The following is a 27,869-nucleotide window of genomic DNA, read 5'->3' on the forward strand; positions in this document are numbered from 1 at the left end:
GTTTTTCTTTGTGGGTTTGCAGAGATTGTGATATGCAGAATGGATTATGCTCTTATGAATGACACACTTTGTCATCTCTTTGTGATCTTTAGTAAATCTGAAATATCATGAATAGTAAATAGTTTTTCATAACACTCATATTCGGTATTGCAAACCCTGAACATTGAAATATTTCATAAATAAAAATGCTAACAGTATTATTATTTTAGAACAAAATTGAGCAATTATTGCTGAAATAAACATTGTTGAACTGTCCAGTCCAATTCCATTTCATGAATCTAAAATAAATAAATAGCGTTATATAGGGTATAGCGCTAATATCTGAGTATCTGTTGAAATATTATATACACAAATATATTTTGGTTGTTTCACAAAATTCACAACCACATATATTTGAATGTAATAGAATATTTAATAAAGTCATCAAAATTGAGGAATTATTAATCAAATGTTGGCTGCTGTTGTGGAGGAAATTCCTTCATTTTTTGTAGGCTTGACTGAGGCTGTGCATTAAAAAAGAAGGGCCAACAAAGGAAGATTATACCCGCTGTGTGGGATGCAGGTGATGAGTCAACATGGTCATAATTCACGTCAGAGCAGTGATAGTGTTGCCCAGCTGCCCTTAGAAAAGAATGGCGTTTGTATGTCATTGTGGAAAACTGTGAGGTGACAATCAAGAAGGATACATAGAATCCTGTCATTGGAGGAAAAAGAAAAACAATTGGCAGTTTGCAACCATTACAAAGAAGACTAGATAAGTTCATGAATGGAGGAATTGTGGTAAAAATGTGAGGAGTAATGCGATCACGAGTTAGAACTGTATAAAAGTTTGAGCCTGGGATGAGATGGTCAGATGTTTAGCTGGCATCTCTCTTTGATACAATACAATAAAGTTTACTTTTCTGAGACCTGGAACTTCGCCTCAGTGAGATTTTCTTTGACATATTGAAGACAATTGGGACTTGCCACGACACTGTTGGCTGCTATCTAGCCCATTTCCAGTTCAGACCCCATAAAAAAAACTAAATAAATAAATCTCTAATATCTAAGCATGTTTTTAAATATTATACTTAAAATGGTTAAAATTATTATTATTATTATTATGTTATAATAGTAGTAAAATGTTTATCAAAATAAAGGAATTTTTAGTAAACTTGACTATAATATTTATTATTATTATTATTATTATTTCAGAATATTAGGCAAGGCAAGTTTAGCATAAACTTATAAATTATATATATAAATTATGGCTGAGAACACATTTTTGTTCATGTTCTGTTATTACACCCTAAAAAGACACTATATACAGATATTATATACTCAAGACTATTTATTTATATATTTTTATATTTCTGAAATGAAATTAAACTAGTTAAGGAAAAGCAGTCAAGCTTTGAAAATGTGTTCTCAGCCATAATTTATATATATAATTTATAAGTTTATGCTAAACTTGCCTTGCCTAATATTCTGAAATAATAATAATAATAAATATTATATATATATATATATATATATATATATATATATATATATATATATATATATATATATATATATATATATATATATATATATATATATATATATAGAATATATTATATTTATTATTATTATTATTTTAGAATATTAGGCAAGGCAAGTTTAGTATATTTCATACACAATGGCTTTACATACAAATTAATTAATATGCATGAATTATAGCCTATAAATAAAAATACTAGTCTAAAATAAATAAATTCAAAATTACAGAATTATTAATAAAATGTTGACCCCCCAACTATCCAATCCATTTCAGAAATCTAAAATAAATACAGAAATAATGTTGAGTATATCTCTATCTGAGTATCTTTTATATATATATATATATATATATATATATATATATATATATATATATATATATATATATATATATATATATATATATATATATATATATATATATATATATATCATGAATCACGATGTATATACATTTTTATTATAATAATTATTTTAGAATATTAGTAAAGTCTTCAAAATTAGGGAATTATGAATAAAATGTTTGCTGCTAACTAACTAGTCCAATTCAGAAATCCAAAATTAATAATAGCATTGATTATATCCCTAAGTATATCTCTAATATCTTTTTAAATATTATATAATTCAATAAATATTTAAAAATATATTTTGGTTGTAATGTTAACAGAACATTAGCCTAACAAAAATGTGTTCACAGCCACAACACATCTATATTATTATAATATATTGTAAGTATTATCTTTTTAAATATTATATTATTTTTTAAGTATTATTATTATTTTAGATAATAATTGTGAATATATATGAACATTTTGTAAAATGTTCATATAAATTAAGGAATTATTAATAAAATAATGTCTTTCTAACTACAAGTTCAATTACATTTAATAAATAAATAGTGTCCACATTTCAAGCTATAAAGAAATTGTATTTGCATATACAAATTGGCACATTCCAATCGCTACAATTCTGAAAACTAAAAAAACATAAAAATAAAACACTAAAACTAAAATGTTTCATTCCACATCTTTATGCTTTTTGTGGTGGTGTACACATTTCCAAAATGCTTTGTTAGCCAATGCGTGTGGCTTCTCAGCTGGTCACAAACAAGTGAGACGTCATCCAAAATTGGGAGGCATGGGAACAGACGTGTTTGACCTGCCCCCTCCTGCCCTGTTATGTCCATCTCTGCCCCATAACACACACCTGATACCCTGCGAACGCGTAGAACTGCACACACACATGAACAAACACACCAGTTTCATCACCATTTCTGCGTTTGACCCTATTATTAGTTCAGTTTGACGAGACCGTCCTGGTGTCATTTTACAGTTTGATATATTTGCCGAACGATTAGAGAGAAACGGCAGTACAGCCGCGTCAAATCAGAGAACAGAGAACAACATATGCACACATTTTGTTGACCTGGAATCTGTCCATGGGAAAGTGTCGCCCATATTTTTGTCTCATCTCCCGGTGATCCCATTACTCACAGGCTCATCTTGCCCAGAAATCCCTCCCACCCAAAACGCTCTCATTTCATCTGGATTCTTGACAGCCCACACAGCTCTGCTGGATTTACGCATCTCTTATAACTCCAAAGTTTTTCTCCAAGGTAGTTTTTTGAGGGACATTTGCCCATTATCAGGAGTGCTGGCCTGCCATCATGGCGCCGGGTGGCTCGCAGACGGATGTGAAAGACTCTCTGAACGGGAGTATTGATTTGTATCACAACTGGTTCGGTCCTTCGACCCCACGGCCTCCTCTACGAAATTACCTGCTCCTGACCATCCTCACCTGCTTCTGTCCTGCCTACCCCGTCAACATTATAGCCCTGGTGTTTTCTGTCATGGTGAGTTAAAAATCTGAACTATCAATAAGTTACGACGACCCATCTTTTTTACATCGCTTTAACTCATTAGGTTAAGAAATGTTATACAAGGTACAATGTTTTTAAATCCTGAAAGTTTAAAGCAGAAACTTTATTTTGCCTGCCTTCATATTAATGTAATGGAAGCAAATGCATATATATTGACAGTTTAATTTGTGTCAAGTAACACTATCATTATCGATCATACTTCATCAATAATGACTCTAAATATTAAGCTTACATGCTTGACTCATTATCTCTTTGAGTTGTTATTCCATTAATGGTGGGGTTTACCTAGCAGAAGATAAAATAGTAAAAAAATATATCAATATTTATATTGGAAAGGAAGCACCCATGCACCAGAATATGACAGATATTTAAGATTTAAAGGTGCAGTGTGTAGTATGTATGAGGATCTATTGGCAGAAATGCAATATAATATACATAACTATGTTTTCAATGTTGTATCAAGACCTTACATAATTAACCGTATTTTGTTATTTATTTTTTTACCTTAAATTGAGCCATTTCTATCTACACACACTGCAGGTCACCTTATAGTGAAATTACCATTTTGAGCCACCATGTTTCTACATTAGCCCTAAACGGACAAACTTCTCTACAGAGTGCTAGTCACTCTCTGCTCTCTCTGACAATTACATTGTTGTCCTGTGTCGGCCATAGAGTGCGGATCGGGCCGCATTTTTCTGTCCGAGCCCGACCCGCGTCCGACAGAGCAGTAACCGAACCCGACCCAAGCCCGACAGGCATTTAAATATTTATGTCCGAGCCCGACAGTTAAAATCAATTTTTTCCCCTCATATACTAATGACACGCACGTTTGTTTGTGTGGAAAGCCTGCTTTTATTAAGCAACTGTAAGGAAGGCATTCTGAAATGTTTACAGACGAGCGCATCAGCGCGCACACGGGGCATCAAACGTTACACAGAGCCCAATCAAATAGCCAACTGAAATGAAATGAACAAAGGTCTGCTAAAAATGGCCCAAGCTAACAGAACAAAACATTAACGTAACACAATTGAAATGCTTATTGAAATGAAAGTCATCTTACCAATTTTCACAAACTGTATGGTTCCTAAACTGCAACATGGGATCTATTTACATAATCTATCCATCAAAGTTTAGGCTAATCGAGGTTTTATGCAGAAAAAGGATTGCATCAACTGTGGATGGCTTCAAGGCTGTCCTGCCGCCAGCAGCGCTGAAGTTGCGCTCACTGGAATGACAGGGATGCCGCGGGCAATATGCACTCAAGTGTTGCGCGTTGTTGTCACGGCGACATAAACAAATTTCCGCATGCAGGAAGACGGATGTTAGGGTAATATTTTACATGTATTTTAATCACAAAAACAAACCATTGCATCCAGTTTAACTGGCCCATTGGCTACTTGCATAATAAGCAGTTTTAAATTTAAATGGTTCAATGCCTTATCGCGCTGACGTGACCGAGCCCGACCCGAACCTGAACGTCATTTCTAAATATCTGTCCGAACCCGGCCCGACCCGTCGGGTACCGTCGGAACCCGTCGGGCTCGGGTCAGGTATCCATCCTCTAGTCGGCCAATTTAGCTTCAAAAGGGAGGGGTGAGCAATTGTGCGATTGCAATTCACAACCTCACCACTAGTTTTACATACTGCACCTTTAAGTGTTATGCCAAGCACAATTAGGGATGGTGAGAAAGTTGTTCTTCCAGTTCGAATGTTTATTACTATAACTAATATTGGTAGCATTTTATTTTACAGTCCTGTTCCCTATGTACATACTGTGTACTTATTATAGTAATTACAATAACTGGGTAATAACTATGTTCTAACCTGAACCTACCCTAAACATAACCTTAAAGGCACAATATGTCATTTTATTTAAAGTGAAATATCCAAAAACCAGAACAGTGTTATATTTTATTGACTTTACATTATCCCAAATGTTTCCAAGAATGTTAAAATCCAGAGATAGGAGTAATTTGAACCAGGACACCGTGTACATGCGTTACTTATCCATGACATCATTTTTACCCTCGATTTCTGGTTTTATTTTGTTGAAATCATGCTAACCCCAAAGATGCTTTAATATATTATTAGACAGGTGAGCAACTGTTTGGTTACATTCATTGCCAGAAAACGAATTATCGTGCTGTAATACAGCATTTTCTCCATCATACAATATATTTTAAAATGAAAGGTGCACGATGTAGTATTTTTGCGGTAAAATATCCAAAAACCACCAGGCCAGTGTTATATATTTTGCAATATTCTAAATGTTGTAAATTGTGAGAAGATTGCTATTTTAACCAAAGAACCGGGACGTCTGAAGGAGTCGCCTGTCAATGGCGTCGTATCTGCGTTACCCTCGGTTTCCGGGTTTATTCTGCAGAAGCGCTTTACTCTTAGCAGTGTGAACAATTGTCAGTAATGTCAGTAACGGCATAACATCATTTTAAACACACTTAAATGTATCTCATATAATAAACAGAGCTGCTTTACCTCATAAGCCCCGTTTCCACCAAAATTATACAGAACAATTTCTAACAGGAACTTTTTCCCCCCAGACCTGCTACGGTCTGCATTTCCTCTGCGGTCTAAAGTACCGTGAAGATTAGGCACATTTTAGTCCGGAGATGTAGGACTGCGCGCGACTGCTCCTCCCAGTCAGCGACGGACCGTAATCATTTTTGCGTGACACTGTCGGCAACAATAACAACTATGTGGTGGAGATTCAAGCTGTGCTGCTTTTGCTGGTTATGTATTGTTCACTAAAAAGAAAAAGCACTGACACTAAAGCGAATTTAAAATGACAATGTGTTTTTATCAGCTATAAGGACATTGTACGTGAGATGGCTGAGACAAACGCACGCCGCGCCATCAGACAGAAAGAGCAAGACTGATATTTACTGAACGCAGAACGAACCTCGCAAAAGACTTTTAAAAATGCTGGTTGAAATAAAATGTTGCGTGAGCTAAACCAATCAGCATGTTCAGCGCCCATGTCCCGCCCTCGAAAGTCCCTGAACTTTGAAAAAGTACTACCTCGCAGGCAGGGCCGTTTTGAGGGGGAAATATTTACCCGGAACTTCATTTATACCCCAGTTCCTGCGGTCAAAACACACCGAGTACCATCCCAAAGTTCCTAGTTCCTGGATAAAGTTCCTGTGGTGGAAGCACGGCTACACTCATTACCGGAAAAGCGGAAATGGCGCCAGCGATTGTGTCCCGTCATAATAAAAGTCCCGCTGCTCGCAAGGCACGTGTTTGCATTCAATCGCTCCGGTGGCCTTGCTCAGCTCCACAACACTCGCTCCTGCTCTGCTTCACACTACAGTAATGTTAATAATCACATCAAGAACATGATTTCTGTTACGAGTCCTATCCGGATTCTTTCCCACCGGCTGTGAGGTGAAGACCACATGTCCCAAGATGCTGAGCTCAAACTTGGCGTCATCAAGCTACGCCTTTGTTTTGAATAGGCGACCTCTAGCGGACGGAAAAATTACATAGTCCAGCTTTAATTGCATGCTATTTAGCAACACAAGCCAATTTATTAATATGATATTCTAATATCGATCTAGCATATTGCAGTGTGCAACAATTGTCTCATAGCAGGCGACTATGACAATAAAAGCTCAGCTTCTATCGCTGTGTCGCACTCGTCTCTCATTAGGAATCGCTCCAGCGGCCTCGTTTAGCTCCACAGCACTCGTCCCTGCTCTGCTGCATACAGTAACGTTAATAATCTCATCCACAAACATGATTTCTGTCAGAGTCCCATTTTGAATAGGCGACCTCTAGTGGTATGCCACTAGATAATATTACATTGTATGCCTTTTAGCCTCTTATATGTACTTTCTTAGGTAAATACACGTAAGTGCATGTACTGTAAAATAAAGTGAAATCATAATATTAATATTCAAATATTAACACTGTAAAAAAATTCAGGTCTCATATTGAAAATGTTCTAGTGACTGATCACATCTAAATATTTCAGTTCAAATTGAATTTCGGTGAATTGATGCAATTTAATTTACAGAAATTAAATAACAAATTTACATGTGATCAGTCACTAGAACATTTTCAATTGGAGCCCTGAATTTTATTTAAAAAGTGAATAATGTAGTAAACTGTATGTATATAAGACAAACAACTAGAGTAATGATAATTTTTGGTTTGGCTGGATGTGCTGGCAAATTTAAAAACATTAAATCAAAACAACTCTTGTTATTAAAAGAGTTAAGAGTTATTAAAACTCTCTATATTATATCATTGAGTGTTTTATTGTGTCTCTAATTGAACTGTAATGTATCTTCTCTCTTTTCTAGTCCAGAAACAGTTATGATCAGGGAGATTATGATGGTTCGAGGCGTTTAGGGAAGATGGCGCTCTATGTGTCGATCGCCTCCATCATCATCGGCATCCTCATCATCAGCATTTTGTTCGCCATGCATTTCAGCACGGTAACATACCGTCAATACTATACATACTGTTATACAGCTCTGGAAAAACATTGATTTCTCAAGGTTAAGTGATCTCTTGTTTTTTTCTAGAGCTGTATATATGAGTGCTATCAAATCAATGAATCAACTCTAAGTGTCTTTATATAATATATGTGTGTATATATATATTATTATATTTTTTGTATGTATATATATCTGTGTCTGTGTGTGTGTGTGTGTGTGTGTGTGTGTGTGTGTGTGTGTGTGTGTGTGTGTGTGTGTGTGTGTGTGTGTGTGTGTGTGTGTGTGCATTTGTGTATGTGTACACAAAAATGTATGACACGCATACACATTTATAATATAGATAGATAGATAGATAGATAGATAGATAGATAGATAGATAGATAGATAGATAGGTAGGTAGGTAGGTAGGTAGGTAGGTAGGTAGGTAGGTAGGTAGGTAGGTAGGTAGATAGATAGATAGATAGATAGATAGATAGATAGATAGATAGATAGATAGATAGATAGATAGATAGATAGATAGATAGATAGATAGATAGATAGATAGATAGATAGGTAGGTAGGTAGGTAGGTAGGTAGGTAGGTAGGTAGGTAGGTAGGTAGGTAGGTAGATAGATAGATAGATAGATAGATAGATAGATAGATAGATAGATAGATAGATAGATAGATAGATAGATAGATAGATAGATAGATAGATAGATAGATAGATAGATAGATAGATAGATAGATAGATAGATAGATAGATAGATAGATAGATAGATAGATAGATTATATAAACATGATATAAACATACATTTATATCTTATTTATAGTATATAAATAAAGCTACTTTCAGTAATGTCTATTTGATTATTTTCTCATTTAACACAAATAATGACTTTAAATGATCTTTTGGGGGTAATTTGTCAGCCAAATTTGATGTGTGATTAATTTATGATGAATTAATTGCCACATTGTCTATTCAATATTAAACATAACGATCCGGATTATTATAACCCTTCAAATTGGTTGATTAAATGTGAAAGAATGAGCCTGAATGCTACATTAACAGATAATAATAAAAATAATAATTTTTGGACTCTTTGTTTGTTTAGAAACGTGTTTAAGAAGAGTGTGTTCGTGTCCCGCTGTCCTCTGGAGGAATGGTGTCCACTGGGTCAGTGTGTTTGATGAACTCAACAGAGGATTTAACATGAAACCAGAACCAGGCTGATTCAGACTGACACCACTTCTCCTCTTTACATGCTCACACTTTATAAAAGAGAGAGAGGCAGATGAATGTTATGCCATTTTTGCCAAGCAATGTTTTGCAGACAATCACATTATGCACCTTTAATACGCTTAATATTATGCATCCATGCACATACTAAATTTGTAAATAATTGTATAATCTATGCATGTTTTATTCTTTTTCAAAATAATGTTTGTGCTGTTGAAATATAAAGATTTCAGGGCTGAATGTCACTGCACATCACGCTGTTTACAGTTTTTCAAGTCTTAACATCCTAACGTCCTAGATTCACTGAACATGGACATACTGAACATGTAAATATTCATTTCTGGTGCTTTTCCTCTGCTAGTAGAGCATGAAAACAGTTGCAAAGGTCTTAATTTTTATATGTGATTCTTTTTTTAAAATAGTGATTATGTATTTATGTATTGTCCAATATTTTACAAATCAAAGGACACTAATCTGGATTTAAATGTTTTGATGAACTTAAATAATAAACTTTGTTTATAAGCACAATTCATACAAGTAGCTCATGCTTCAAAGGCTTTAAAGTTGAAAAATGCAACTATAGAGTGCAAGTGTTTTACAGTGTATGGTGCAGAGGCATGTTCTTTCCAGGTTCGGGTAAAACACCCCATAATCACAGCCCCATATTCTGATTAGAATCTGAGTATGACGACATCAGGCTAGTTTCACTCAGAAACAAGAGTATGGAAGTAATATTAGTAATATTAGTTTAATATTAGCCTTATACTTATGTAGACCAAATAAGATGTGGGTAAGTTGGAAATGATAGGGGATAGTGTGCGGATATTTGTAAGTTGGAAGTGATATTAGGATTAAGGCTCATTTATTTTTCTCACTCCCGACCCTCTTAATCTTCAGTCAGGAGAGATGGTGTATTTGGATATGTACCTTCAGCACTCATCCGTTCTATATATAGTGTTGGGTCTCAATCCCACGGCGGGCGGTGTCAGGGGCCTCCTGTCATCCTGTGTTCTGGTCAGTGGGGTCACATGACACAGGATAGCTGCCCGTGCTCCACAGAAAAATGCTCCACAGAACTACATCATGCTTCCACTGAAAGACTTCAGCCCAGTCAACAGACCGACTTAGAACAGAAGTGAAATGTGTTATGGGACATGAGTCAAACGTGACTTTTTATTCCCAGTATTATGGTTAAAAATTAACAGTATTACATTATTTTCATGGCAATTTATTCTGTTTTTTTAAGCATTACAAAAAGTGAAATTAAATAGTGGAATTAATATTTTCAAATTAAATTAATTTGGTGCAATAAAAACATTCGTGATGATTTAACTGTTCATAATGCTTTTTTGGGGGGGGGGGGGTAAATAAAACAACAACAAAAATGAATGATAACGTATGTTTACAAGCGGCCTAATTTGCTTAATTCATACAATTTTATTGAAATTAAAACTAAATAATTATTAATTAAAACAAAATACAATTCTTTCATTTGGAATCCCTAAAAGAAGCATCTGAAAGAACCCTTAATAATTCTAAATAGAACCTTTTCTTAGAGTGTAGAATCTGCTTGTTTGGATCTCAAAAGAAACGCTGGTGCAGATGACAGGTCAGCTTTTACCAGCTGCTGTCAGCGAACAGCTACCAGTAATCATCGCAACTTCTCATGCACATTTGCCTTGAGGGCAGAGCAACAGGATCTAGTTGAACAATCCTGGGGTCAAATGGCACTTTTGTTAGCAGGTCACATGATGATGCAGGTGTTCTTAAGATGGACACACGGATGTTTCCTTTTCATCCTTCAGTAAACAGACCAAAAGACACCCCCGAGACCTTTGGAGCCTTTATGCATCTGGCAAACGTTTTTATCTGAAACCTATTGTTTTGCGTACTTGAAAGCGTTCAAGGTATACATGTATTAGTTAGTGCATTTTAAAGGAATCGAACGCATGACCTTGGGGATACTAGTGTTTTAAACAAAACAAAAAAACGAACCCTAAAAACTAAGTTCATGTTATATTTTGCAGCAGGGTCCATCCTGAAGTTTCCAAATGCTTTTGAATGTCTCCCTCTGGTGGCGACGTATTCATTAAAAAACTATCCCACGTCAGAATTGCTCAATATTGCAACTTCCAATTCATCAGCTTTAGATTTTAGCTTTTCATTGCTGATTTTTTTCAGTCATTAGAGACTGTCTTCTTGGTCTTCATTCCATAAACATCACTGTATATGATAGTGTGATTTTCTCTGCAGTGTGGTGAAGATCATTTCTGAAAATCTGTTAGCTTCGAGGTCATTAAGAAAATTACCTAAAAAGTCAAATAAAATATATGTCATTGACTTTAAATATTTTGAAGCATGTCCACATTAACTAGCAAATGTCTTATTTTGGCTTTAAAGGGTTAGTTCAACCAACATTTTTTTTTTACTCAACCTCATGTTGAGTAATGCTGAAGTAATGCTGCGTAACACGAGAATGAACCTCATTGGTTCTCGCTGAAGCTCAAACGTGCTGCGTAACACGAGAATGAACCTCATTGGTTCTCGCTGAAGCTCAAACGTGATGCGTAACACGAGAATGAACCTCATTGGTTCTCACTGAAGCTCAAACGTGCTGCGTAACACGAGAATGAACCTCATTGGTTCTCACTAAAGCTCAAACGTGCTGCGTAACACGAGAATGAACCTCATTGGTTCTCGCTGAAGCTCAAACGTGCTGCGTAACACGAGAATGAACCTCATTGGTTCTCGCTGAAGCTCAAACGTGCTGCGTAACACGAGAATGAACCTCACTGGTTCTCGCTGAAGCTCAAACATGCTGCGTAACACGAGAATGAACCTCATTGGTTCTCACTGAAGCTCAAACGTGCTGCGTAACACGAGAATGAACCTCATTGGTTCTCTCTGAAGCTCAAACGTGCTGCGTAACACGAGAATGAACCTCATTGGTTCTCGCTGAAGCTCAAACGTGCTGCGTAACACGAGAATGAACCTCATTGGTTCTCGCTGAAGCTCAAACGTGCTGCGTAACACGAGAATGAACCTCATTGGTTCTCGCTGAAGCTCAAACGTGCTGCGTAACACGAGAATGAACCTCATTGGTTCTCACTGAAGCTCAAACGTGCTGCGTAACACGAGAATGAACCTCATTGGTTCTCGCTGAAGCTCAAACGTGCTGCGTAACACGAGAATGAACCTCATTGGTTCTCGCTGAAGCTCAAACGTGATGCGTAACACGAGAATGAACCTCATTGGTTCTCACTGAAGCTCAAACGTGCTGCGTAACACGAGAATGAACCTCATTGGTTCTCACTAAAGCTCAAACGTGCTGCGTAACACGAGAATGAACCTCATTGGTTTTTTGTATGTATTTTTATTTTTGAGAGTACATGGTACTTTTTTTTGTCAGTGAAAGACAGATTAGATGGTGTGTGTGTGTGTGTGTGTGTGTGTGTGTGTGTGTGTGTGTGTGTGTGTGTGTGTGTGTGTGTGTGTTGTGCATGGTGATCAGGGGATTACCTGCCCGTTATTAAAAGTTAATTTGAGGTCAGGTGACTCTAAATAAACAACACATGCTGGATATTTAAAAAATTTTTTTAGTTATTTGAGACACTCAGTGTTCAAAGAAAAATGCTCACAAGAAAAACATACTGATCTTTCAAAATAATTGTATGCATAATTAATTTGTCATATCCAGACATGGGTCATCATTTGTAATATTAAATAAACAAATCTTTAGTTTTGTTTTCGTTGTCATCCAGTTTATACCAAAGATAGGCACCTATTTAGGCCTGTTTATGGAAAAGAAGGCAACGATGCCAATGTTTACCTCCTGCTGAAACACGTGGGGAGAAAGATTACCGCATTTACGTCATAAAAATAGAACGAGTGGGGAGAATGGCATAACAGTGAAATGGAGGGCGGGGCGTGGAGTCCCACAAGTTGCCCCTGATTGGTCAGACACTATGGGTTATAAACAATGACTGTGCTGTTTTAATTTATTCTAAATAAAACTATTCATTATTCTCTTCATTATTTTCAGTGTCACTATTCAGGTGTAAATTAGCCTGCTAAACGTAAAAGGTCAGACCACACTCTTCATGGTCATTTTTTCTACATATAAATATCTAATTTATTATCTGTTTTTTTATACTATTTATCGTATGCCCATTTCACTCCATATTAATACTTTAAATAAAAATTAATTAATTAATAAAAAACGTGTGATTCGAATGTGATTTAATGGAGGTTTCGGTGTTGTGGGCTTTTTTTTCTTTTCTTTTCTTACTGTCAATGCTGTGAGCCATTGAGCGCCCCCTGGAGGAAAGACAGTTAACGTCTTCTAAGAAACGGTGACCATCAGCGAGCATTATAGCCACTCAAACACACCCACAAAAGTGTTGTCAACAAACGCGGAGGACTGTTTAACACGGACAAAAGAAAGTCGTTAGGAGTTGAAGTCAGTGCATCTCCTTCTGAACTATCATCACATCCATCATGGCTCTGTCAGGATCTCAAACACCGGACGATGCTTTGCACGGTAAGTCTGCATGTTTACATAACACTGCTTCATTGTTATGACCCGTGATATAGCAATATATGATATAGATATGTATAACTTGTGACATAGTAGGCTATATATGAAATAGATATTTATATTATTTAATTTAAATTGTAATAATTTGATTTCATACCCGTACATCAATTTAATTAGGGTACAAATAAATTACACAATTATTATAATTTTAATAGAAAAAATAACATGGAGACATTTAAATACGATTTTAAAGTCACTTTAAAGTCAATTATTAAAAAAAATTACTTGATGAAAATTATTACAATTAATTTAAATTATATTTAACTTACTATGCATTTCTATTTTTAAATAACAATCATATTTATTCAGTGTGTGACCACTAAGGTTGGTGTGCACATATGTAACCTTATACTATCTGTGTGTCTTTATTTTGCAGTGCCATTGTTTAGTCGGTATTGTTATGTAAATAGATTCCATGACTCGCCTGTTCTAAGCCAATTAATGGGAAGAGGGTTAACAACTCATAATTTGATCAGTGGCTTAAACTGTCCGCAGGGAAAATGTGAGAACAATAGTGTTTGCAGAACACAAGATCTTCATAAAAAACAAATCCCTCTCAGGGAATACATTATCATTCATAAAACACACAAATACATGCGCATTCTCTCATTCATGCACAATTGGACATGCATACACTCCCAGCTTGGTATATATAACACACTGCCCTCGTCTGTGGTTATGTCATAATTCCACATGCTAGAAAATCTGGGGCAATAGCACAATCCTTCCTCTCTCCACTGCAAAACCCCTGTCTCTGAAAAATCACTGCAAAATGACACGAAGGACAGAAGGAGAAGATGCTCTACACATGAGGAAAGATGACGAAGGTCAGGATTAGAAAGAAGAAAGAGAGGGAGGGGGGGTAGGGTGTGTTTGTGTGTGTGTGTGTGTGTGTGTGTGTGTGTGTGTGTGTGTGGGGGGGGGGGTGACTGGCTAATCTCTGACAGAAATAAAATGCTTATGTAAGCAAGCTCTTGTGTTCATGTCAACAATCAGAGAGATGGAACAATACCCTCTGTTAATCCACATTGAGAAAAGAGCCATCACATTTAGGAAACATCTAAACACTAAAATGTAGTGACCCCAACTCTTATAATTTTAAAGCCCAAAAAACATGAAATTAACAAAATGTTGGAGAATGATGCACAAGCTCAGTATTTGATTAGCGGGAAAAAAGAGAGACTGAATTTCACTAGCAACTAAGTACAATTCCTGCTAAAAAGGAGGGAAGAGTCAACCAAACATTAAATCGACCAATTTGCACACACACACACACACACACACACACACACACACACACACACACACACACACACACACACACACACACACACACACACACACACACACACACACACACACACACACACACACACACACACACACCCCACACATGGCAATACAATGTGCAATTTGTCAGACCAGTAAAGCTAATTTGAACCGAATTGAATCGGACACAATAGACAGACAGACAGACAGACAGACAGACAGATAGACAGACAGACAGACAGACAGACAGACAGACAGACAGATAGATAGATAGATAGATAGATAGACAGATAGATAGATAGATAGATAGATAGATAGATAGATAGATAGATAGATAGATAGATAGATAGATAGATAGATAGATAGATAGATAGATAGATAGATAGCCCTTCGCTGGAAATAAGTCACATTACAGAAGCACAATGTGTTCATGTTGATGTTAATAAATACATTTGTTTCATCTTTCATGTGAACATCATACACAACAGATTCGACTGTCCTACACTACAGCACAGCAATAAACTGCATCCATTTTATTAATCCAAAACCTGAAGTCCATGTGGTTGAAATATCCGTCAGGTTCTTGGGTGGAGCTGGAGGGTCTGGTGGCGTCTGCAAGTCAAACAGAAGGAGGATTAGGAGCACAGGACACCACAGCCTCCTTCCTGCAGGGGGAGCTGGAGAGGATTCTGCTGGAAGCTCAGCTGGAGTGTGAGAGGAGCAGTCAAACAGAAAGGTGTGTGCCTCAAAGGCCTATTTAAGCTTTTCTTTAGGCTAGGTTAGGTTAGGGTTAGGTGTTACGGTTTGTAAAATAAGTTAACATATTGTCAATAGAATGTCTGTTGGTGAAGCATCACAATAAAGTGTTAGCAGATATTAAACAGATAGTCTACTAATATTCTAACGAGAGTTAGTTGACATGTTGTTAACACACGTATAGTAACATTAAGTTACTTATAGTCGGACTCGGTAGAATGTCTAAAGAAGTGGACCATCAAAATGGTTGCCTTACTTTTTTATAACCAGTAGCTTCCTTAAAACCCTTTCAATGAAGAAAAAAGAAAATACATAATCGGTTAATAAGGCTTTAGCAAATGTTATTGTATCAGGTAAATGGCACATTGTTTGGTTATCTCTGTTTTTCTCTACATGTGAACATCTTTACCATCACTTTGGCAGCTTATTCAAAAAGACATTTCATTATGAACATTTCTCATTAAATTCTTTCAAAACCAAAAGATCTATCTAATCTGTTTCACATTAATGTTATAGCTCTTTACTCTTACTGTATGCCATAAATGAAATCATTTGTAATAATAGCTCCTAAATACATCTTGAATACTCCATCATACGTCCAACCCCCGGTGGTTCCCCCCCCCCCCCCCCACACACACACACTCACACACTTTGATCACGTTTAGCATGTCAGCATGCAGATCTTCTAAACACAAGTTTCCTCTCTGACTCCAGTCCTCCGCAGGTCGTGACCCCCAGAACATCTGGATCTCCCAAACCAGGCAGTGAGGGCAGCAGCAGCACAGACTGTGTTACTATACAGGTAACAGCACTGTTCAGTCTAGCTCCAAAAACATCGGCAGAAAATGTTTTTGTTTTTTGTATAGTTACAATCTATGACCGGAATAATGATGATGGTTACAATTATAACATTACTTTTACAATGACCGTTTAAGACTTTGCAATGGCAATTGGCATAGTTTTACATATGCTCAAAAGTTTTTGATTACTCACTCAATGATCTCCTTTTATGTGTCTCATTTGTGTGTGTGTCTGTGACAATTGCATTTGCAATACGGAGATCTGTTTCAAAGAACCAGTCAGAGACCCCTCTCAGCCCCCCAGAGGATGCAAGATAGACAAAAACATTGTATGCAATGTGCCTGCTTTTTATTAAAGGGTTAGTTCACCCAAAAATGAAATTGATGTCATTAATGACTCACCCTAATGTTGTTCCACTTGATTAGAATCTCTTGACGCATCGAAAATATATTTTGTGATGTATATGATTTCAGCGGTTTGACACGCGATCCAAACTGCTGAAATCACATGACATTGGCGATCCAAATCATGATCAATATGCTGATTCATGGCCGTTTGAATCTTTATTTGAGGAACACAGAAGAGAAGACAATGCTTAATAAAGTCGTAGTTTTTGTTATTTTTAACCAAAATATATTTTCGATGCTTTAAGAGATTCTAACAAACTAACTGATGTCACATATGGACTACTTTGATGATGTTTGTATTCCCTTTCTGGACATGTATAGTGTGCATAGACTGCATATGCTTTGGGACTAAAATATAAAATATCTTAAACTGTGTTCTGAAGATGAACGGAGGTCTTACGGGTGTGGAACGACATTAGGGTGAGGAGTTAATGACATCAATTTCATTTTTGGGCGAACTAACCCTTTAATAAGCTTAGTAACATCTTAAGTGTTGATAAAGACTGCATGAAGCTAGAATAAAACAGGTTGTTTTGTGTGGTGAGGTTGACGAGCGAGAGACGTGGAATAAGCAAGCGAGACCGGGGCGTGATTGAAAATGACGGCACACCAGTCTCGAGTCCTCTCAGGAGGGAGCTCGGAGGCATAAGGCTGCATCCGAAAACCTAGGCAGCTGACTCGTTTCCTTGCTGCCTCATCAGGCAATGACTTGTAAGGCAGTGTTTTGTGCATGAAGGCACCTCACCAAACTGATTTCGGACAGACTTCTAAGGCAGTGTAACAGTTCAATGATCTACAGCAAAATAAGAGAGAGCTTTGGTTAGAACTAAACACATATTTAATTACTACATTAGTAATTTATCGCTAGAAATGACATCAAAAGTGGGAAATATTGGTAAAAAACATTTACACACAAACTGACCCTCAAACGCAACTTTCGGATGCCATATTTTCCACGCTCAACTGTCACAGAATGGAAAGCACAGGATTGTGGGATATCAAAGGCAGCGAAGGATACATGTATGCTGCCTTCAAAAGATCAGATGAAGGTCTCTCAGAAGACAGGACGTGAAGCAAACATTAGATTCTGGCTTGATGCCTTCCTGCCTTGAAATGTGTCATCTGTGTCCCCTTACAATATATAAAGGTTGAGGTTCTCTTTGGGAGTGACGAGGATGGATAGGATCAGGAATGAGTACATCAGAGGAACAGCACATGTGAGATGTTTTGGAGACAAAGTTAGAGAGGCCAGGCTGAGATGGTTTGGACATGTTCAGAGGAGGGAGAGGGAATTTATCGGTGAAACGATGCTGAGGTTAGAGCTGCCAGACAGGAGGTCAAGAGGAAGACCAAAGAGGAGGTTTATGGATGTAGTGAAGGAGGACATGAAGGTAGTCGGTCTGAGAGAAGAGGATACAGAGGATAGGACTGGATGGAGGCAGATGATTCGCTGTGGCGACCCCTGAAGGGAACAGCCGAAAGAAAAAGAAGATTTACAATATATTTAAATATATTTCAAGTAATATATTGGTAAATATATTTTCCTTCCCTAAGGGAGTGCTTGATTTAAAGCAATTTTTTTCATTATTGCAGATAACAATTTTGCTTCTGTATCAGGTCACCACTTGATGTCCACTGTAACCTGGTTTCTGATTTCTGACTGGTTTCTGAAGCAAGACCAGTTTAGACCCACGGATCTAATGCATGTAAATGATAGTCTCACACAGTCTCTGTCTTTCTCTTTCAGTCGGATGAGAATGACAGGCGAGTGAGTGCTGAATGGGTGTGGGATTGGTCCAGTCGGCCAGAAAACCTCCCGCCCAAGTAAGATTTACCTTTAATTCATTCTTTAAATCAGATATAGATGTCTTTAAATCACGTTAGTCTCTTCAGTTCACATTCTGAAGTGATATAGGCTGTTGATGGTTAGTAATTAAAACATTTATCAGGTTTAAATAGACCTGAGTTTTGTAAGCAGGAGTTTGTGCTATATTATGGTTTGTAAGACTGTTGGTCTTTTATATGAAAGTGATTATTATATACAAATATGTATTGAAGTTCATACTTCACCCCAAAATCCAAGACTGTATTTTTGATCAAATAAATGCACTTTTAAAAAATCTTACCAACCCCAAACTTTTAAGAGGTAGAAAGATTAGTCGAACATTATTTCATTTCAGAGGATAGTTCATGTAATTTATTCTATAGGTTTAGATGACCATAAAAAACAACCAGAAAGCCCTGGAATAGATAATAATAAAAAAATACCTTTTTGCACATGATGCCAGTTTACAGTCCTAGATAACATTATGCTTATTAAGGACGTACATACGGCATTATGGAAGAAAATAAATGAGGTGCTCTTGTGTGCTGATGTGTCCTTTTAGAATACCGCTTCGCAGATTGCCGTTCCTCGCTGTCGAGCGTTTGACCTCCGCTAGCCCTGCATACCTCTGCTTAAATCTCAGAGAGGATCATTCAGTCGCCGCACCAAAATAGCTTGTGCGCCACAACATGAGTCAGCGAATCTGAGGAGAAACTTTTTAATGCACATATCATTACAGAAAAAACCTTTTCACAAAAACTTTTTGGATTGCAACCTTTAATGATGTAGGGCTGCAGATTTTAGCTAAAGAAACTTCCCCGATATCATGATGCTATTAAAAGCAAAAACCTTCGAGAAAGCACAAAAAGCTTTACTTTGTCAATGTCAGTTTTCATGACAGTGCATATCTACGCACTGTGCAAATATAAATCTTGCTGCACTAATGTTCCAAAGGTTATATGAAATCAGTCTATGAAAACCGAGCTGATGCCGAGTCATTTAAAAGTAAAATGCTCACATTAAATTTGATCGTTTTATCGATTAGTCGTTGCAGCCTTTTATTGCATAAAAAATAATAAAAAATGTTAAAATACACTATCTGCTCCACTTTCCTGCAACCAATGCAGTTTTGAGTTGTACCTTGGTTGCAAGATAAGAAAAGTGAGCTGTGATGTTTAAATGTCAAAGGTCTTGTCATCAAAAGACAAAATTTCTCTGCATATTCTTGCATCCCTGCTCTCTCACATTTGTATGCATGAGGTCTAGTCTGACTGCATTATAGCAACAAGCTTTATTTGATAGGATAGACAAGATTTAAACTTGGATTACATTGCTGAATTTGGCTTAATCTGTTTTCAGAGAAATTAAGCTTAACACCATCAGGGTCACACGGTGCACGATTGTTAAATTCTCCAGCCTGTGATATTTGATTCAAAAGCATCTAATACAGGGGTGTTCAGGGCCACTGTCCTGCAGAGTTCAGCTCCAATTTACGTCAACACACCTGTGTGGAAGTTTCTAGTATGCCTAGTCAGAGGTGGTCTTATTATCGGGAGGAATGAGGGTCTGTGGCGCTACCATAGACCTTATTCACAGCAGCGCCATCTTCTCATTGTTAACGGGAATGAAAGTGAGGCTGTGAGGGATAGATATTCATCGCTTCACTGGGGTTGAACTGTTATTTATTGTTTTTTGGATTGTTCAGCTGAAACACTGCAAAATGATATTTTTCAAGAAATGTCAGTCGACAAAAAACTCCAGACAAGAGCTGTGGAAAATTATAAGTGATCTTTTGAAATGTCATTGAAAACATAGTAAGTCTATCCCTCACAAACTCGCTTTCATGCCTGTCATGGCGCTGCTCTCAATATGAGCTAACTTGGATCACGTGTGTCTTGATAACCAATCACATTACAGCCTTGAACTCATTGATATTCGATCAGTTGGGTGACAGTCAATCACTGTTTGCAGATACCATAGAAATGAACGAGAACTGCGGCTTCTCTTGTAAAACAGTATTTTTTTCGGTTTAAAAATAGATCATTCCAAATAAATGTTTAAGAGCAAACATGTTGAAGATTAGCCGATGGGCTGTCAATTCATTAAACAATAAGCTATTTCCTCAAAAAAATGGTTAATTCAGCAGAGCGAAGCCTCTACTCTATTGACATCCAAGGGACCTTGGTCTAGTAAGAGCTTGATTAGCTGGTTCAGGTGTGTTTCGTTTCTCAAGAATTTCAGAGAATTTTCGGAGCTCAAGAATGACGAGCACACACAATTGATCAATGGGTGCGTTTACATGCTTGTCTTAAGCCGATTATGCCTAATAAGCCGACAATGAACATGGCAATGTAAATGCGGTAACCCGTTTTCTTTTATCGGAGTAAGGTCATAAACAGTGTAATCATAAACCGGTCGGGACAGGTCGTTTTTTGCCTCTTACCCCGATTTCGTGTAAACGCAATAACCTGCTTTCTGTCGGCTTATTGAAGTGCGCATGTGTGATAGGTGACAAAAACGCAAACTTAGAGCAGATTTAAACGCATCCAGACAGAGCGAGAAAACGTTTTGCATGAAATAAGGACATATATCACGAACGCAGACTCTTTTAAGACCCAGAACATTGTAAAGATGTGTTCTCTCTTCTCATGCAGCAGAAGTAGAAGAGGTTCAGTCAAAACGCTGCAACAGCACGAGGGATAATATGAGCCGTGAATCTCCCGCTGACACGGCGCACGCTTTATTTAACATCACAACTAACGTAACATTTGGAAAACTCTGAGTCAGATACAAACATTATTATTTTTGATGTCACTACAAGAAAATAACCCGGTTTATTAATAAAGTCATGTAAACGCGGTTTACTTGCGTTGTCAGTTTACTGGTTTGCATGTAAACGAGGAAAACTGATTATTTCAATAAGCTGATACATCAAAGTATCAATGTATCGTGCATGTAAACGCACCCAATGTCATGATCAAATGTATTTACCATAGACTGTAAAAAAATAGGCATTTACTCGCTGTGGTCTACGGGTGCACACGCACTTCCCGGAGGAGTGCCCTTAGGACCCGTATAAGGAAATTCCGCCCCATTTGACGTCACACAGACCCATACTGGAAAAAACTTTCCGAAACTTGTGAGAAACCAGAAGGAGTATTTTTGACACAGAAATACTCCATCAAACGTCCAACTTAAATTTTGAAACTTTGTTAAGGATGAGAATCCAAGTCTTTAACAGTGTGAAAAACTCAGTATGCATGAAACAGCATTTCAACAGAAGTGGTTGAAAGTGGACAAAAGAGACGGATTAAAACACCAGGTGTAAACGACTTGTGTCTGAGACCACAATGTCAATCTCTGAAAGAAACAAAGCGGTTGTGAATATTTGCATTTTTTTCATTTTAAAACAAAGAAATGTTGGTGTAAAATTAATAGGAAATGTTCTAAGCAATAAGTTGTGCACAATTTCTATATGACTAATTGAATGCAATTTTTGAAAATTGAATGTTACTCGTTGTACATATTGATCTCTTGAACATTCTCAAATCATGCTGGCAAACATGATCATCAGGTTTTGTTCATGTTGATCCAGTGCTGTTGTGATTAAAGCAAAAGAGAGATGCGCCATAGAGTGAGACATTTGCAGATTCGTTTGCTTTTTTCAAAACAACCGAAATTGTGCTGAGAAAACTGTAATTTATAATGAGAAATTTTCTATTAAATAAATAAAGCAAAATAGACGGCACAGACTTCTATCTTCACTAAACCTTTAAACTCCAGTGTATATATTAAACAAGCATTTCCTGTAAAGCTTCTTTGAAGCGAAATGTATTGTGAAGAGTTACTCAAATATACTTTAAATTGAATATATTTATATTCTCACATCTTCAGTGTCTCAAATCTATGAATGCATATCAATAATCTCTCTCTCTCTCTCTCTCTCTCTCTCTCTCTCTCTCTCTCTCTCTCTCTCTCTCTCTCTCTCTCTCTCTCTCTCTCTCTCTCTCTCTCTCTCTCTCCAGAGAGTTTGTGTTTCATCACCCAAAGCAGTCAGGCTCTCTGAGCGTGAGGAAGACCGAGGTGATGAAGAGGGGTTTGTTTTCCTCAGACGTGCTCCTCATCCTCCTGCCCTCGCTGCTTGCCTCGCATGCTCTGACGCTGGGTCTGGGGTGAGGCAGTTTCTCATCATATTTCATATCATATCCTAACTTCTAACATTTTCATTTTAATATCATCGCAAATCAGCGACTGCAAGTGCGATCAAATGTAATCAAAACTGTGGCAATCATATTTATCTATGTTCAAACAGTCCATAAATTCATTCAAACAGTTTTATTCATTTCAATATTTTACAGAATTAAAGCACTTTTTATTTGCATACAAAGTGTAGGAATATCTTCCCATTGAGGAGTCTATGACTGTACCACAGATTATAATGCAAAAGATGTTTGCAATGTTTATAATGCATAACATGCCATTTTCGATCCCAACATAAGCCATTTTTGCATTGAAAACCATGAGTCAGCAATCATCAAACATCCAAGTATGCATTGTGCCATCCATAAGTGACAGCAATCTGTTTGTATTTGTTTCTGATTTGGAGTGTTTATGCATTTAAATGCAAGAGTGAATCCACAAAATGATTGGTGTGTATGTGGATGAAATGCCTGTGTTACTCCTGAAGTTTTTGGCCGAGAGACGGGGTTGTGACGGCATACATGAGTGGTTTTAAAAAATAGTATTGCTAGTGGAGACAGTTATGATATTTGCTTCACTTTTCTTCAGCTATCAACACTTTTTTACCCTTTTCTGTGCTTCACTAAAATTTCTGTCATATATAAAGTAAATCTGGTGGGCAACAGCAAGGGAAATTTTGTCCATAAATGTGAGTGAAGAGATTTTGCAGGAAATATTTAAGAACGGAGCTCCATCATTTAATCCTTTCCTTTGCGTCGCAGGAACACATTTTATTCTGCCGCTCTGTCAAAACAATCAGCGTGTGCTTTGCTTTCTACAATTATGTACAATTTCAAGTGAGTGATACCACAAACCTCCAGTTATGATTCAAATACATTTATACACTACTGTTCAAAAGGATAGGGTCGATAAGATTTGGAAACCATGACATTTTTTTCAGGATACTTTAAAGGCACAATATGTAAGATTTTTGGAATAAACTATCCAAAAACCACTAGAACAATGTTATCTATTTTGTTGACTTGTGTACTTACATTATCTCAGATGTTTCAAAGGTTTTAATCCAGAGAGCAATTTTAACCATCACCTATCCATGACATCCTACTTGCGTTATCTTCAATTTACGGTTTTATTTTGTAGAAACCATGGAAACACCAAAGACGCTTTAATATGATCAGCATTTTTTCCATCATACAATATGTTTTCAAATTAATTTCGTGCCATTTAGCAAACGAGCCATACAGCATTTATTAATATGATATTTTAATATCGATCTATCTTACTGCAATGTGCAACAAGTATTTTATAGCAGCTGTGGAGCGAACGCACTGAGTAACATCATTTTCAACACACTCAAATATCTAATATGATAAAACCGCGTAACCCCACATGTAATATGCATGACCGGAAGAAGGGGAAGTGGCAACTGTGGCATAATAAAAGATCAGCTTCTGACGCTGTGTGTCGCACTCGTCTCTCATTAGCAATCGCTCCAGCGGCCTCGTCCCTGCTCTTCTTCATACAGTAACGTTAATAGTCTCATCCACGAACATGATTTCTGTCAGAGTCCCATCTGATTCTTCTGCACCGGCTCTGAGGTGAAGATGACAACCCCCAATATTCTGTGCTCAATCTCGCCGTCATCGAGCTTTGCCTTTGTTTTGAATAGGCGACCTCTATAACGAAAAACTACATATTGTGCCTTTAATGAATAAACAAGCTCAAAAGAACAATATTTATTTGAAATAGAAATCTTTGTAAAAGTCTTTACAGTCACTTTTTATTGATTTTAAAGTGTTCTTGCTGTATAAAAGTATGAATTACTTTTATCATACTGATCTTAAACTTTTGAACCATCAGTGTATGGCTTTTCTGCCATCTTGGCTTTGTAATCTGTAATCTTTGGCTCGTGATGCTGCGAGTGTGTCCCGTCGCAGTCCCTGAGTCTCATATGTCTGTGTTTGCAATAAATCAGAAACAAATAAAAAAAATTGTGCTCAGACTCTCTAAAATAACAAATTCAATTTCCGACTGCCATTTTCATTAGAGGCATTGATGTTGCATAAAAAATAACATAAATAAGAAGTCCGATGCAATCTAAAAAATGAGGCAAGATGACCGATTATCTCTCTCTATTTATTTATTTATTTTTTTCTATCTTTTTCAGAATATACATAGGGAAACGGCTGGCATCCTCCTCCACCAGCACGCTGTGACGTGATTTTTGGCAGCTCACCGATTGGCTGAGACCGCTGACGCTAGCACTGTAGCCCAATCAGGCCTCTTTTCTCCTCTTGTGATGGGCAACTGCCTCTTCTGCCACTGTCTGTCTCTGTCTGTCCCACCACAAAACGAGTCTTGTCTGTCTGTCTGTCTGACTATAAAGGGGTCATATCGTGAAGAATCAAATTGTCATTGATCTCTCCAGATAAAAGAGCCTGATGTATTAGGAAGACGTTTCAGAATGATATACATTTCAGAACTTAAAGTTTTCTTGCCAAGAAGAGCATTTATTTGAAATGAAGCTACAAAAAAAACTTCTTCCGAACTCCTCGCTAAAAAAAGACATTTAGACCTAAATGTATTTGAATTGCATATGCAATATCTATCCATACAGTTTAAACATGATACAAACTATTAAACAGTTTTTAATGCGATGCATATTTTTCAGTCATATATGAATGAAACCAACAAGATTACTGATAAAAAATGGCATAATTTAACTATTTGCATATATTTTATATTATTTAAATAATCATATTTTTTTTGAATGCATTTACCCAAATTCAAATTTGCATAAATATGTTAATTGTGAAAACAATTAAATGCTTTCAGTTAAAAGTATGGTATGGTTCAAATATGGCTAGCTGTGGAACAAGCAATATTCAATTAGTTATGTATGAGATTGAAATAAATTGATTTTATTGATGATAAATATGTAAACTTAGTTATGGTGTTTTTAAAACACATTTAATCTATTAGTACTAACTATTACAGAAATAAAAAATATGCAAATTTAACAGTCTGTTTATGTTAAAAGAATCAGTTTATGTTGCTATGTTAGTAGGCAAAATGGATGAAAAATGTATATGCAATTCAAATACATAAGTCTTAAATTTGGGCCTGAATATTTCTTATGTCATTACTGATTAAAATATGTTATCATATGACTGACCAAATTTACATATTAATTATTTGTTTGCTCAGAACAGGTTCAACATTTTCAGGCAAAAACAAAATGTTCTTGGTGCAAAAATATTAAACCAATACATTTTAGCATTATATGTGGACCTCAGAAAAAAAAAATCTATGATATGACCCCTTTGACTCCCTGTGCATCTTTTTAAGACTACACTACACTAAATCTTTTTGTAGATGTTACTCTTTTGTTATCCATAAAGGATTGTCCACATGTGTGTCCGGTGTAATACAGTGACAGAAATTTAAACAGTGAGGAGAAAACCAGCAGTGAGCAAAGAAAATATATGTATTATTTTACATCTAATTCCAAATCAAATGCAATACATTAAGCTTGACAGGGTGTTTGTTTGGAGTATGTATGGAGCAAATAATATATGATAAATCTTGTGTTGCACTATTGTGCTCGCGATATAGACTCATTCCGTAATGTAATGTGAAGGCAACTGAAGCTTATAGTTTTTCTGGTCAGATTAATCTCGTTTGCAACGACTTGACCTCAATAAATTCCACTCTTACCACCTTCTGCTTGGTCTGCTATTTTACTTCAAACTATCGAGGATTTCACCGTTAAAGTTTATAGAATAGGACCTTGTTTGATTGAGCTTGTACTGTAATACAATACAATATTTTGTTATACTGGAATACAATGTACATTTTTAAATGCAATGGTAAAGCTGACTCTAATGGACTCTTTTTTAAATCAATGTCAATTTTATGTTGAAATATAAGGGGAGGTGTATTCTATTTTATGGGGTCACCATAAATTATAAATTTTATGGGGTTGTTTAAGTTTTTCACAATATGTAGTAACTTTTCCCCTGGTTTGTTCCTGTGATGTGAAGATTTAAAAAAAGAAGCACATAGGCCTGTTCTACAAATTTTATGTCAAATTTCATATTAGCTCACTCTACCCAAATCCTAGGCTGAGCGTTTTTTGGTCATTCTGGGGGTTATTTTGTTCAGTTTTGGGTAGGGTTTGTCAGACGGGGGGTTGAGTTATTTATAGAAGGCTTTTTGTGAACTCTTCAGGAGAGAGCTGCTTCGTCAAATTGGTGCATGTCTTCGGTAAATCACTGGCTTGTATATATGTTATTTGATCTATATAGTCGTTATTTTGCTGTCGTTTAATTTTATGCAAAGCAACATAGCCTACAGGAGCGAGTCGCCTAAACGAGTGATCTCCACGGTCTTCGCGTAGGCCTAATACAAACGCCTGATGAAAAAGATGCAGGATTTAAATACTTAGAATGTTAAAATATGTTCTCAGATGTTTTCAGAACTATACACGGATTGTTTATGGACAGGTTATTGAGTCAGTCGCAGCATATTTTGGCTATGAGTGAAAAGCAAGGCGGCGGTCTGAAGTTAGAAGTTCCCCCGCTGAACGCAACACAAGCGACGGCACGAGATCCAGCGGCAAACGGGGTAACAGAGTCTCAGTCTGCTCGATTACACTTGAATTACTTCTAAAAGTTTCATTTATACTTATAATATTTGTTAAACGAGCTTAAATGTTGGCAAAATGTATTAAAAACTATACAAAATATGCTATAGCCTGTAAAATATAAGCGAACATAATCATGCCAAGCCAGTGGTTGTGTGGAGTATTTTAAAAAAGGTTTAGAGGATTGAAGTTAATCCGAAAACATTTTTGTATGTAGGCTAGTAACAAAAACAACAACAAATAGGAATCAACCCATTATGCTGGGTTAAATATCCCAATTTTCTGGGTAA

General features: G+C 36.6%; 3 protein-coding genes across 4 annotated transcripts in view; 2 read left to right on the plus strand and 1 right to left on the minus strand.

The window, feature by feature from the left end:
- Positions 1-27,869, minus strand: part of crybb3 (crystallin, beta B3) — a 783,391-nt gene that overhangs the window by 116,555 nt on the left and 638,967 nt on the right. The gene's annotated exons all lie outside the window — the stretch shown is intronic.
- Positions 2,743-9,607, plus strand: LOC137072086 (transmembrane protein 233). The gene is made up of 3 exons (XM_067440306.1): positions 2,743-3,373; positions 7,726-7,860; positions 8,955-9,607. Exons 1-3 carry the CDS (start codon positions 3,188-3,190, stop codon positions 8,964-8,966), a joined length of 333 nt encoding a protein of 110 aa, XP_067296407.1. The 5' UTR covers positions 2,743-3,187; the 3' UTR covers positions 8,967-9,607.
- Positions 13,432-26,658, plus strand: zgc:73226 (uncharacterized protein LOC402792 homolog). Its single transcript, XM_067439621.1, has 6 exons — positions 13,432-13,619; positions 15,525-15,681; positions 16,416-16,503; positions 18,657-18,733; positions 22,760-22,906; positions 25,102-26,658. The coding sequence occupies exons 1-6, from the start codon at positions 13,577-13,579 to the stop codon at positions 25,148-25,150; spliced, it is 561 nt and encodes a 186-aa protein (XP_067295722.1). The 5' UTR covers positions 13,432-13,576; the 3' UTR covers positions 25,151-26,658.

Source organism: Pseudorasbora parva, chromosome 3 (genome assembly GCF_024679245.1).
Source record: "Pseudorasbora parva isolate DD20220531a chromosome 3, ASM2467924v1, whole genome shotgun sequence".
NCBI lineage: Eukaryota > Metazoa > Chordata > Actinopteri > Cypriniformes > Gobionidae > Pseudorasbora > Pseudorasbora parva.

Coding starts and splice junctions, on each gene's coding strand:
- zgc:73226 (XM_067439621.1), top strand. CDS start 13,577: ATGGCTCTGTCAGGATCTCAAACACCGGACGATGCTTTGCACG. Junction 16,504..18,656: donor CAGACTGTGTTACTATACAG/GTAACAGCACTG, acceptor TTTCTCTTTCAG/TCGGATGAGAATGACAGGCG. Junction 22,907..25,101: donor GCTCTGACGCTGGGTCTGGG/GTGAGGCAGTTT, acceptor TATCTTTTTCAG/AATATACATAGGGAAACGGC.
- LOC137072086 (XM_067440306.1), top strand. CDS start 3,188: ATGGCGCCGGGTGGCTCGCAGACGGATGTGAAAGACTCTCTGAACGGG. Junction 3,374..7,725: donor CCCTGGTGTTTTCTGTCATG/GTGAGTTAAAAA, acceptor TCTCTTTTCTAG/TCCAGAAACAGTTATGATCA.